Source organism: Odocoileus virginianus, chromosome 4 (genome assembly GCF_023699985.2).
Source record: "Odocoileus virginianus isolate 20LAN1187 ecotype Illinois chromosome 4, Ovbor_1.2, whole genome shotgun sequence".
NCBI lineage: Eukaryota > Metazoa > Chordata > Mammalia > Artiodactyla > Cervidae > Odocoileus > Odocoileus virginianus.
The window spans coordinates 51888158-51900912 of NC_069677.1; the positions used below are offsets into that span (position 1 = coordinate 51888158).

General features: G+C 36.2%; 1 protein-coding gene across 5 annotated transcripts in view; it reads right to left on the minus strand.

Annotated features, from left to right (window-relative positions):
- The window catches only part of MME (membrane metalloendopeptidase), a 106381-nt gene that overhangs the window by 12779 nt on the left and 80847 nt on the right, over positions 1 to 12755 (minus strand). For all 5 annotated transcript variants that reach the window (XM_020905836.2, XM_020905837.2, XM_070466557.1 and 2 more), the window contains 5 exons: positions 10920 to 10978; positions 5115 to 5234; positions 3376 to 3509; positions 3196 to 3261; positions 163 to 258 (listed from right to left, as the gene is read on the minus strand). In XM_020905836.2, the coding sequence (XP_020761495.1) occupies positions 163 to 258; positions 3196 to 3261; positions 3376 to 3509; positions 5115 to 5234; positions 10920 to 10978 (475 nt within the window). The remainder of the gene's footprint in view (positions 1 to 162; positions 259 to 3195; positions 3262 to 3375; positions 3510 to 5114; positions 5235 to 10919; positions 10979 to 12755) is intronic.

Genomic DNA, 12755 nt, shown 5'->3' on the forward strand with positions numbered 1-12755 from the left:
TAATATGGTCTGATAGACTGTTACACACAATGAAAGTCAGTCAATCAAATGCTCTGCCACAATTGATTAAAACAAGAAAACTCAGTATGCAATATCTAACTTAGTATGAAATTATAACTCAAAATGATTTTCATATCTATCAATCAAGAAAGATAACAATACCTGGGCAAAATTCAAGAAGAACAGTTGTCTGTGATTTAGGTCAAGTCCAGGAAGTAATTTTTCTTCACCATTCTTTTTAACATAGTTTTGATAGGCCTAGGCAGTTAATGAAATAGAAACATGATGTTTATAATTTCTAAATTTATAAATAAACCTATTTGAAGATCATGTGACCAAGTAATTAAACTTTTATATCAGAATCACCATAATGATACATTTAGTTATGGCAACCTTCAAGTATTTAATGGATTAGAAAGAAAACTAGAATTTACTTGCAAATACTCTGAAAAGAATAAGATTAATGATTCACAGATGATAAAAGCCTAGCTTATGTCAGAAAATCAACAAATGTTAACTGAATGAAAGGATGGATTTACATAAGTGATGAAAAACTTACCTAAATGTTGTCTATAGATGCGTAAGTCTAGCCAGTTGGAAGAAAGAGTAGCCAGGAGAATCTGTAATTGCTATACTGAGCTGAGTTATCACTCTCAGTAAAAAGAGACTCACAACAGATTTCATTTGACAGATTCTTGCAGAAAGTTAAGGGAGTCTCCTGAGATTCCTTAGAGGTTTACCACCATATGACTCTAAGAATAAGGATGAGCAATTATGGCCCCTGAAGAAAGGGCCATAAAGTGAACCTCAGTCACCCTACGAAGAAGGAATTTAGATTACTGGAATGTCAGGAAATGTCCTTAATTATTAAGGATTTATAGACACTATTGGAAAATATAGTTTTCCACTACAAAATATACTTAAGAATGGGATTGACAACAAATTTCTGACATGTGTTAGCTTTAATTGAATACAAAGAAAGGTGATAATTAGATACACAGAAGATATATTTCATTTCTTCTTGCTTGCCATCAACACAGATCTTCTGCATCTCTAATGTACAAAGACGCTGGGGATATAGGAAAGACATGAACCTACTCCTCTGAGGGAGTTAACAATCTACCAGGGAGTATTACATGGCAAGACTTCATATATAATAATATATTTGCACAATTGTAATTTGCTTCATTACTATAAACCTGTACTTGTTCTACATGAGGAGCTCCATGGAAGTACCCTTAACTCAGACTTTGGCTGAATTTTTACAGCAGTGATTTTCAATCTGGTTGTGTATTAGAATCACCATGGAGTATTAAAAGGGTCAATGCCTTCCACATCCAGGCAAGATGGGGTGGCTGAGACTGAATTTATCCTTCCACTGAAACAACCAAATGATAGACAAAATATATTAAGCAATGGTTTGCGTGACACTAGACATCAGGCAAAAACTGATCTCTAGGAGATGGTAAACAAGAGGAGCCCTATGACTGCTCCAGCTTATAACTTGAGCACTCCGGACCACAAAATAGAGCAGGAAACCCCAGGAGCCTGGTGGACTTCTTGAATGGACGAGGAAAAGGCATTGAGAATTCAAGGACACCAAGGACAGGGTGAAGAGGAGAAAATGCAGAGAAAGAGACTCTAAGAAATCAATATCCCCTTAATATTCAGCTGAGTACCTGAGTACACATGTGGGCAAACTATCCAAGGCTAGGGAAGGAACTGCAGGGAAGGATTAGAGATGAAATGCCTGGTACTCACACAACACAAGAATGGAAGACTGCTAGGTTCACACAGTAGGGTGCTGCTCAGCAGTGAAGAACTACCCCTAGACTGAGCACTACCCCAGATGTACCTAACACGATGTAAAAGCAAAATCTAAAAGGATCTAGTCATTTCTGAGGGATTTAACTGCACTGCAAAATAAAGCTCAAGAATATTGACAGGAGAACAAAAATTTTCTCCACCCAAAAATGTAAAATGTACAATGTTTGGCATCCAGTTTAAAAAAAAAAATCAATTATTCAAAGAAGCAGTAATCTACCATCCCCCAGGACTTGGCTGGGATTCATTCTTTTGGAAAATTTTCAGTCAGATTTATCTCCCAAGCCTCACACTTTGATCATCCTGGGTCGCTGCCAATTCACAGGCCTCACCAGTCATCTCGTCCGCATTGTTCTGATTATTCCTTCTTCCTGACTCAACCACGAAGTCTCTTCTCCCCTCCAACCCAAACATCTCTGTGGCGAACAAATAACATTACATCTTCCTCCACTGCAGTGAATATCCCATCCATCATATGTCAGTAGCCTGATTCTATCCTGTGGACACCTTATCCCCATGTCCTCTCAAGTAGCCTCTGCCTTTTTCTCCCACATGTGGGCTGTCTCAGGGTTGGGAAAGCAACTCAAAATCATACTCACTCCATATTTACTTCCAAGACCATTATTCCCCCACTCTTTTGTGAAAAACTCTACTTTTTCTTGTGCACATAGTATCTGCTAGGCCACCTTTAATCCTGGTTCAAGTCATCAAATAATGGCATCTTTTGTAAAGGGTTTGAAGCTGGATCTCTAGCACCAAGAATAGTGCCAAACACAGAGTGAAGGCCTCAGAAAGTATTGTTGAATGCAAGCCTAAATGAGATTCTAAGGGATATTCCAACAATATACTCTTCTGTGTTTATGGTATGAACCATTATAAGGCCACATGCAGGAACCATGTCACTTCAGTCCTTCACTATCACTGTAATTGGACTGGGTTTATGTTGATTAATCTTCCCAAATACTGCTTCACCTGCCAAGAAACTGAGGGTCCTGCTCAGTACGTCAATGAATGATTCTATAATAAATCTTTTTGTAGACTATCTTTTCTAAAAAATGATCTCAGAGATTATTTCTTAGAAAAAATGTTGCTTCCTCTATGGAACTTGCATACCTCCTCAATTCTGTCATTATAATATTCTGTTTCCTTTTCTCCTTAGTTTCTTTGAAGCTTAGAGAATGGTATTCAGCTCAATCCTATCAATTGTATTGCCCCTTCTTATTAGCATATTTACAATCCCCTTTCTCCCTGTGTATTTTCAATTTTCTATTGTTACAAGTATCTTTTGCAAAAGGCTTTTTAAAATGAATGATCAAATGTGATCAATATGCACTCTAACCACTAAAATGGAAAGAAAATATTATTACTCACTCTGTATGCTTGGCCAATACCACCATTATCAGCAATGTTTTCTCCCAGGGTATTAATTCCATTGAGCTGTTAAAAAAAAAAGACACTTAAAGATCCTTAACTATGTTTGGATTGTTAAGAAAGCATCAGTAGTTCACTTAAGATTGAATACAACTTTTCAAGAGAAGGCTGACGACATACATGCTGTCCATTTGCTAGGTCCCAGGAGAAGTTCCCATACTGGTACACCATGCACTGGGATAAGTCTTTAAAATTATTTGCAGACTGTTGAGTCCACCAGTCAACGAGGTCTCCATCCTTGTTAAAATTTCTGCCTGGAATATATATTTATCTAAGTAAAATGAGAACTCATTACATCAAGAGTTGCAATAAGATATCTTTAATTCAAAGTGCAAGGACTGACATACCAAGTATGCAAGAGAATATTAAACCGGGCAGATGAGTAGATAAACTGTTCTGCTTTCTCATCTAGGGTTGATAAAAACCAGGCCACTGGGGCTCTCTTTGCTGATATGCCCTAGTATTAATCCAGATTAATCCAACTTCACCCACTTGGTTGTTGATGTCTCGGCCAAGGTCACCAGATAAATACTCCTGAAATCATGACTTGTTTCTGGTGGATGATTTTTGCCTGAACCACGTCTGTTTACTTTGATATTCTGAGATTTGTAAAGAGGTCAGTATTTCACTATGGCATTCACTTCCTATCTCAAAACCTTTATTAGTAATCGCAGACTCATAGTTTTGCCCTACCTCAAGCATGAACAAAAGTCACCTTTACTCTTGGAGCTTTCTTGCTGATCCTAACTACATTGATCTTTCTCCTTCTTGATCTTCAGCAGCATCTATATACATTATATGTTTGACACTTGATTTTGTCATCTTTTAAACAGTTATCTATGATGTAGTGAATAAGGTAAGGGCTATAAAGACAGACTACCTGAACCCATATCCTGGTTCCACCAATTCCCAGTTTTGTAACTTTGACCAAGTCTTATGCGTCTCTATCTTTTTCTGTTTGAAAAATGGAAATAGTATTAATACCTACCCGTGAAGATTGCTATATAGTTTAATTGAGCTAACAGACCCTTAGTATATCTCTTGGAGAAGGAAATGGCAACCCACTCCAGTGTTCTTGCCTGGAGAATCCCAGGGACGGGGGCGCCCGGTGGGCTGCCGTCTCTGGGCTTGCACAGAGTCGGACATGACTGAAGCGACTCAGCAGCAGCAGCATATCCCTCCTGTCTCCTTTGCTTCCTCTGACTCTCTGAAGTTAGATTAAGGCTTAATTTTTTTCTCTCTACTGTTCTTATTTTCTTTCCAATTGTGAACTGATCTTTGTTACAGCTTCAACTCCTACCTCTCTACACATCTCATGTCTTTACTTCTATTCCTCTCAAATTTCACTGAGACTCGAAATCTATTTTGCTATCTGGGGCAGCATGTAAACATTCAATTTTCTACTGTCTGCAAGGCTCTGAACTAGGTAGTAGGTGTGAGATGCAGTCAAAATAAAAAGTCTCTGACCACAGGAAGTTTAAAAATCCTGGGGGCACCTTACTTTCTGAGTTCACATCTGATTTTAAGACATGGACTCTGTCCTCTAAAATTCTGGAGAGATAAGACATAATCATGAAATAAGAAGAAACAGTATCATTGGTGTTGATAAATATCAATGTCTTCTCAATGTGGATATTGTTTTCTTCTGTCAGAGTAAAAAGCACACATTGCTAAACCTCACTATTAGAAAATTCTGATCTTCAAAAGCAACAATTTAAAAGGAACGTTAAAAGTGCAGTGATTGTTAGGCTAATGAATGCTGATGAATAAATGTGTTTTATATTGATACATGATTATAACTCTTAATTAGGGTTACTAGGGTATATCTCAGGCAAATAAAAGCATCAGTAGTACTTTACCATTGTCGTCAAAGCCATGGGTGATTTCGTGTCCTATGACCATGCCAATGCCCCCATAGTTCAGTGACTTAGGCTGCTGGGCACTGAAGAAGGGTGGCTGCAGAATGCCAGCTGGGAAGACTAGAAGCAAAGAAGACGGTTAAAGATTGCTTGTAGTTTTTCCTGTAACGACAGGCACTAGATTGGCTATTTGCCTGCGAAGCTGCGTTCCAGTATGTCAGTTTCACTTAAATGTATACAAAAACCTTCTGTGACAGAAACAAATGCAGGTCACCTATTGGTTTTTTAAAAAAGGATATTAAGATGCTGTTATGTCTTTATATTTTATTTTATTTATTTTGGGCGTACTGCCAAGGCAAGCAGGATCTTAGTTCCCCAACCAGGGATCGAACCCATGTTCCCTGTAGTGAAAGAGCAGATTCTTAACCACTGGGCCACCAGGGAAGTCCTCAGGCCATTTATTGTTGATGATAGTAAAGAGTTTATCCTGGAGTGCACCATATCTGTGATTTATAATCACAACTGACTGTATAACATCTGTTAAAATTGTTTTTATGCTATAAGGAATTTAGAGCAAGGGAAAATTACCATCTCATTCAGAAGGTCTTTTCTCCACTGCAAATATTTGTGAGAAATAGTTAATAACAGAAGTATTGTTTTTAATGTGACTAACAATTTATCCATCTACAATAGCTTAGTAAATAAACAGAGACAATCAAAAGTACCCCCTAATCACATAACTTCTTTAAATTTTCATTAAGGCATGTGACTGTTTATTTTTTTATGGTTGTTTAGTCCTTCATTTTTCATGTCTTCCTCAAAGCACCTCAAGTATCAGCTCTTTGAGAGCATAGATTTGTTTGCACATACATGTATTTATTTGTTTTTGAGTCCATTTGAATTTTTAATTATCTCTAGCACCTTAAATTGGATTGTGCCTGGAATATAACAGGTACTCAGGAAATGTGCTGAATAAATCAATAACTGAATGAATGAGTGAATTTCCTACAGTGTCCTAAAGACTTCTAAATAAATGAATTGTAATTTTTATATCTACACTGACACCTGTCTTAACTAGCTAATTTTCTATACTTAAGACACTTCACACTGTTTAAATTTCATGTGTCACACATCAAACTCCTCATTTCCCTTCTAAGCCATCTGATTTTATTATTTCTGCTAATAGCATGTGAAGAGTCTCAGTCACCCACAGTGAACATTTTTCTATTTATCTTTCTTGTCTCCTTTCTTTTCACAAAGTCCTCACATGATCTAGTAAGGAAACAGTCAGGTCCTGTACCTTCTTTCCAGTAGCATTTCTTCTGTTTGTCTCCTCCTGTCAGTCCTACTGCCACCTTCTGAGTTTACGCTCTCATTTCTTACCTGAAGAATTACTTAATTTCCTAATTGGTTTTCTTAGGTCTTCTTACTTCCAGTCTCCCCCAACTGCAATCTATCCTAAATCTCCTCCATCCTGCCTGCCAATTCAAGTGCCACTGTCGTCGTTATCACTACCCTGCTAAAACACCTTGGATGGCTTATCATTCTTCCTGGCCTTTGTCTCTATGCTGTTCTTCTCCATCTCCCCTATGCGCCCCTCTCCTCATAACATTCATAGCTTTGAGATTTTATCTTTCACATTGTAAAATTTTAGCATGCACTGAAGCATTATGTTCTGTAAGCAAAAATAAAAAAATCATTAGAATCAACGTCTACTACATGCAAAGGCCTGGGCTATTACTGCATGGAACATTAAAAGGACAAAAGGCCCTTATTTTAAGAAACATAAGACCTAGTTAATACAGAGTAGCAAATGCTGTTTTTTGTCATTCAGCTGGGGTGAGTATGACCTTACCTTGTAAGTGTTTCAGGGATAAATATGAGCTATTTACAGAAGAGATTTTAAAAATATACACCGGGCAATTTAAGTGCTCTTTAGATCTTTAAAAAATATCTGGAAAGTTGTCTTAACAATCAAGATGACTAAGTTAAAAAAAACACAAAATTTTTGTCCTTGGAGAATTCTGATGAACATTATACGTCACATGTAGCTGCCTGAGCTATCAACGGTGCCAAGAAATTATTTTTAGCTTGAAGTATAAAAATTATGTGCAGTACTTTATTAACTTAAAGTGAGGACTATCTCCCACACTATGTACTTTGATTAAAATCCATCCATTATATAAAATGCTCTTATGAAACACACTGTTAAGACTAAACATTAACTATAAAGATCCTGCTGTTTTAATTATACCCTGATACACATTTTTCAGGCAAGTGATAAGATTTTTATGGCTCATATTCAATACTAGTCTTCAAGTTCAACTTTGGAAATCATGATTTCTCCTTTTACACTGTCAGCTAAATATTTATGAGGATTTTACTGATTAGTCTTATCATTGTTACTAGTAGACATCACAACTGTTGATAATAACCAACTGCTTAGTTGTGCATTTTTTATGTTCATGGTTGTCAACAAGTTAGTTAATTAAATACACCATTGGTCCATGAAACAAAAGACTGTTTCTCCCCATGCCTATCCCCTCACTTCCCTGGTTTATTTTTTTAAGGCTGCAAGCAGCTCAATTTGAGAATCTTTGATGTAAAGCTCAAGAGTGCAATCAGATAAAATCAATTTTGGTGGAAAAATTAAACATTGTTTTTATATTAAATGAAATAGCAACATGTTTGGAAAAATTTACTCTTAATTCTCAAGTCTGAAAATAAGAGTCCTAACAATGAGTAAGACAATTTTAGAAAGTTTAATTATGTCAAGGTAGTCATAGATCACCCAGGCTGAATATACTATAAATTACTTATAAATTACCTAAAATTGGAAAAGAATTTTGTTGTTACTGAAAAAGGAGAATGCAGCAGTAGCAAGACTTCTCAAATGACTTGTCATTTCCTTGGATAAGACTTGAAAGTTTAATAAGATGATTGGATAGTGCCTGAAACTTATAGAGAAACACTTGACAAAACATTCAAGTGCAGCTTTTCTAATGACATGAAAGGTCCCTAAAGCTCTATGGTGCATTTACACAAGGAAGAGGAACAAGTGAATTTAACACTTTCAGCATGCCGTCCTGTCCCGGAAGTTGACTTTTTGCTTTTGAGAAGGGGCAACGATGCATAAAAATTGGAATGTAGCCTACATGTGTGAGTTATGACAAAAAGTGGTGGGAAATGAATTAAAAAGTAGAAATTATTAATATAATAATAGTGTATTATTAGAATAATTATAATTATTATAACAATAATATATTGTTATTATTATTATTATTATTATTAAAGTAACTCCCTATATAATAATAAAACAAGTTCTTTTTTTACCGTAACATAAAAAGATCAATCCTGCAAGAAATTGCATGTGATCTACTTTAGGGGATTTGTGTGAAGGTGGCAGGGTCATTTATGAGACATGTTATTCTACACCAATTCTAATTCTGTGATGCACATGATATCAAATCCATTAAAAGAATGTTGCAAAAGCTATATATCTAGGTATGGATAGGCATGGATAGGCACACAAATACACTTTTATGAAGAAGAAAGTGAGAAATCAGGATTTTCAATTGTTTTTAGTTAAGACCATCTCCATTTTGGAGATTTCAATGAATTGTCAAGGAGAAAATGTACACGTCAAAGCATTCTCATGCATGACACTTTCCCTTTCTCTGAACTGCTGTTATTAGCAGAAAGCATATGAAAAGAGGTTAGCAATTTTTCAATTTCTTATTTCCAGCAGAGGAATTTATATTAAGCATCTTTAAGAGGTCTTTCTTATGCATTAAGAATGTTTATTACAGCCAATTCTTGATTATTCAGATGATAATTGTCCACTTTGTGAGACGTCAGGCCACTTTTAACTTCTTTTTCCTTTTGTTGTAGCTTGTTTGGTTTGAGGGTGTTAAATTCAAAATGAGAACATACCCAGGTCTTCTCTGCTCAGGTAATCTCTGAGGCAGACCAATTTTGAGCCAACTTCAGGAACAAGGGGTAATTTAGAGACAAGCGAAGTCTGTCTTGACCTGCTCTAGAGGACTGAGAGGATGAACATGCCAGAGCGGTCTCTTGGGGATGATTCAGCACTAGGTCTGATAGGATCCTGCGCTGGATTAATATAAAGCAGTATCCTTTAGTCTGCCTTAATGGAGTTGAGGCTGCCTCACTTTGCCTTGGGAACCCTTTAAAAAGTCAATTATCCTATTTAGTCTAAGTCTTGAATGAACGAGGGGCTTCCCAGATGGCTCAATAGTAAAGAATCCACCTGCCAAACAGAAGATGTGGGTTCAATCCCTGGCTTGGGAAGATCCCCTGGAGAAGGAAATGGCAACCCACTCCAGTATCCTTGCCTGGAGACTCCCATGGACAAAGGGGCCTGGCAGGTTATAGTCTATGGGGTTGCAAAGAGTTGGACACGACTTAGTGATTAAACGGCAGCACCAGCAGAATGAGCTAGACTTTAGGCCTGACACAACTACTGAATATGAAAGAGGTCTTCAAAGTGAAACTCTCCAGAGAAAAAGCAGAGGTCTTTAATAATAGCCAGTTCCTCTGATGGCTCAGATGGTAAAGAATCTGCCTGTAAGGCAGAAGAGCTGGGTTCAATCTCTGGGTCTCCAGGAAAATCCCCTAGAGAAGGGAATAGCCACCTACTCCAGTGTTCTTGCCTAGAGAATTCCAGGGACAGAGGAGCCTGGAGGGCTGCAGTCCACGTGGTCACAAAGAGTTGGACACGACCGAGCAACTTCCAGGAAAAGGTCTGAATGGTTTCTAGGAATACTTTACAAAGGATAAACTGCATGGGTTCTGAGTTGATCGTTAAACAGGCTCTGACCTAGGTTCAGGTAATCATTTTACTAGCTGGGTGATGTATCAGACTAGTTTTAAAAGCAATGGGAAGAAGTATCATCAAACTTTAGCTTCCCACTTGATTTTTAACTACACTTAGAAATGAAGGGCTGGACTGAACAAACCTGGAGAAGCTGGCTATACGGTTTAGAATACTTCCACTGAAGTACTAAACCAGTTGGTTGTCTTTCTTCATACTAAAACCCTTGGCGGGGAAAATATATCTATTTGTAAGATACTTAAAAGAGAGCTGCAAGATGTCAAGGTATTCCCAGGAAGAGAAAAAAATATATCTTTGTTTTATTAAGCCATTTCATTATTCATAGTATTATTCACTGAAGTATTAATTTCCATGCTTATTTATGTGATGTTACTACTAGAGAACATAAATTTTTTTTGGATCAAAAGTGGTTAAGTAAATTCCATATGGTTCAACCTAGTAAAACTGACTTTGCAACTTTCTGAGCCTCTTTCTTAGAAACTTCTAGGAAAAAACAATGATACAGAGCAGGATCATCTCTACCAATGCCTACATAGAAAACTGAGAAAAAAATCAGATTTCGGAAACTTTGGTTCTTGAAACTTAAACCACTTAAGATGCTGATGCTTAGAAAGCCCTAAAGTTAATTTAACTTTATGGGGCTATAAGGGAATTTTTTTAAAAAAGCAGTTTGAAATAAAAGTACTTAGCAATAGGATAAACCATTTAGCTATAAATGAGAATGTTATAAAAAAACAAAACCACTTAATGTGACTTATACTGATTTAAATTTTGCTATTATAGTGAAAAGAGGTACATGGATACATTTACTTCCAGGGAGGATATTCAATAAATCAGTAACTCAGCCTCAACAGTGTTTTTGTAGGGAATATAATAAATTGGTCATGCAAAGCACTAAAGCATGGGACCAACAGAGAAATATTATACGATTATTTAAGAATAGACCTTACCTATCTGATTTCTGCCTGAAGAGTAAAATGCATTGACTACAGCTGCTCCGCTTATCCACCTATAGAAAACATAAGAACTTGTTACAAAAGATACTGTTATCTGATTCAATCTGTTCACCACCATAAAAGCATTATCACTATTCCAAGATGAATTTTAATTGTCTGTTTGAAATATGATCAACAAATTAAAATTAATTCACTAGATAAGAGAATTCATTTAAAAAACATTTCCACTTCTTGAAAAATGAGACTATACACAGGTCTGCAATCTGTTATTTAATTTGCATAAATTTTTAATGATGGCATCTCACAGTGCAAAACCCATTCTAACGCATCTCTTTGGAAACGGCAATGGATTAAAATTATATTGAAATTTATTTAGTTCTGTGTTGCTGATACTAGGTGACTATGCCAACAATTCTGGAAGTTGACAGAATATAGAAATACAGGTTGCTAAAATTTCAATTCAGCAAATTTCAGGTTGCTAAAGGTATATTTAAACTTTTTAAATTCATAGTTTACAAAGAGCCTTTTTGGGGACTAAGAGATCCCCTTGACAGGTATTTAGCTTTGGGTAGTGTGCCTACTCTGATTATTGCTTAAAATTTTTTTAAAAAAATATGACAGGTAAGTGAACAAAGGTATATTTTTGTATAATGACTGCAAAATGAAATCCAGGTGATTCTTAAATAAATCTGTCAGTCTGTATATGCCATGAATTAGGTTCTATATTGGACCTAGAGATTTTACAAAACACAATTCTTGACTTCAGAAGACCTTAGTTGAGGAGATGATAAAGAAGCGTATATAACTTATACAAGAGTGAGTGAGAAAAAAACCAACAATACAGTTCTCCAAACAACAGTCTGAGAGCAGCGGTAAGCTAAAGGATGGAGCCAGTGTTCCCATGTCTTTCTGCTAAGATGTTATGAAGACTGTATATCAACAATCACTGTTAAGCACTTTTGTGCAACAGGAGTAATATTGTCTTGATAGGCTGTATGCTTATATATTCATTAATAGACATATATCCTTATATTGAAAGTGTCAATTGAAAAACTGACACTACTTGAATTCTGATACCTTCTTAAATGTCAGCACACATACACACATACACTCAAGACAACCATAAATTGTTATCTAATGGCTGCATAGTTACTCCACTTTTAGGGCAACAATTCTAGTGACAATTATTATCCTACTCATGAAAGGAGTTTACAGTAATTAGCACAATGAGGTTAAATCAGAACTGCTTCCAGACCCTGCTTTGCAAGGTAAGCAGTCCAAAGTCAGCTGCCCAAATCAGCATTTAGTTAAAATTTCAATAACTACTCTGGGATGTCAGATGTAAGGCCTATTTTGATCTATTAAAAGTAACTCAGACAGGGCCACATATAACAACTGTTGGATAAATTCTAATGAAGCATGAGTTTTACCTCCAATAATAAGACTAAGACATTCATATGAAGGATTTATGACTTAAAAAAAATCCAGATAGAGTTTCTGTAGATAAAAATAATTCAGATAGAATTTCTGGGAATTTTTCTTTAGGAAGGAAATAAGTTTGAAGATGGAGGGTTTGGGTGGGGGGGATGTTGAATCAATGTGTTTCTTCTTTAGTTTGATTTTGTTGTTTCAAATAGAGAAAAACATTTTCAAACAGAATGGTATGACCAATATTTCAGTCCTCCCTAATTTCACCACAGCTGAGTCATCAATATTTTAATTCTTGCAGGTTGATGATTATAAGCATACAATTTTATTTATTTTAATTAAACTTGACTTGCTTCCCACATGCTTTGTAGTGACTCACAACAAAAGCACGTATTTGCAAAC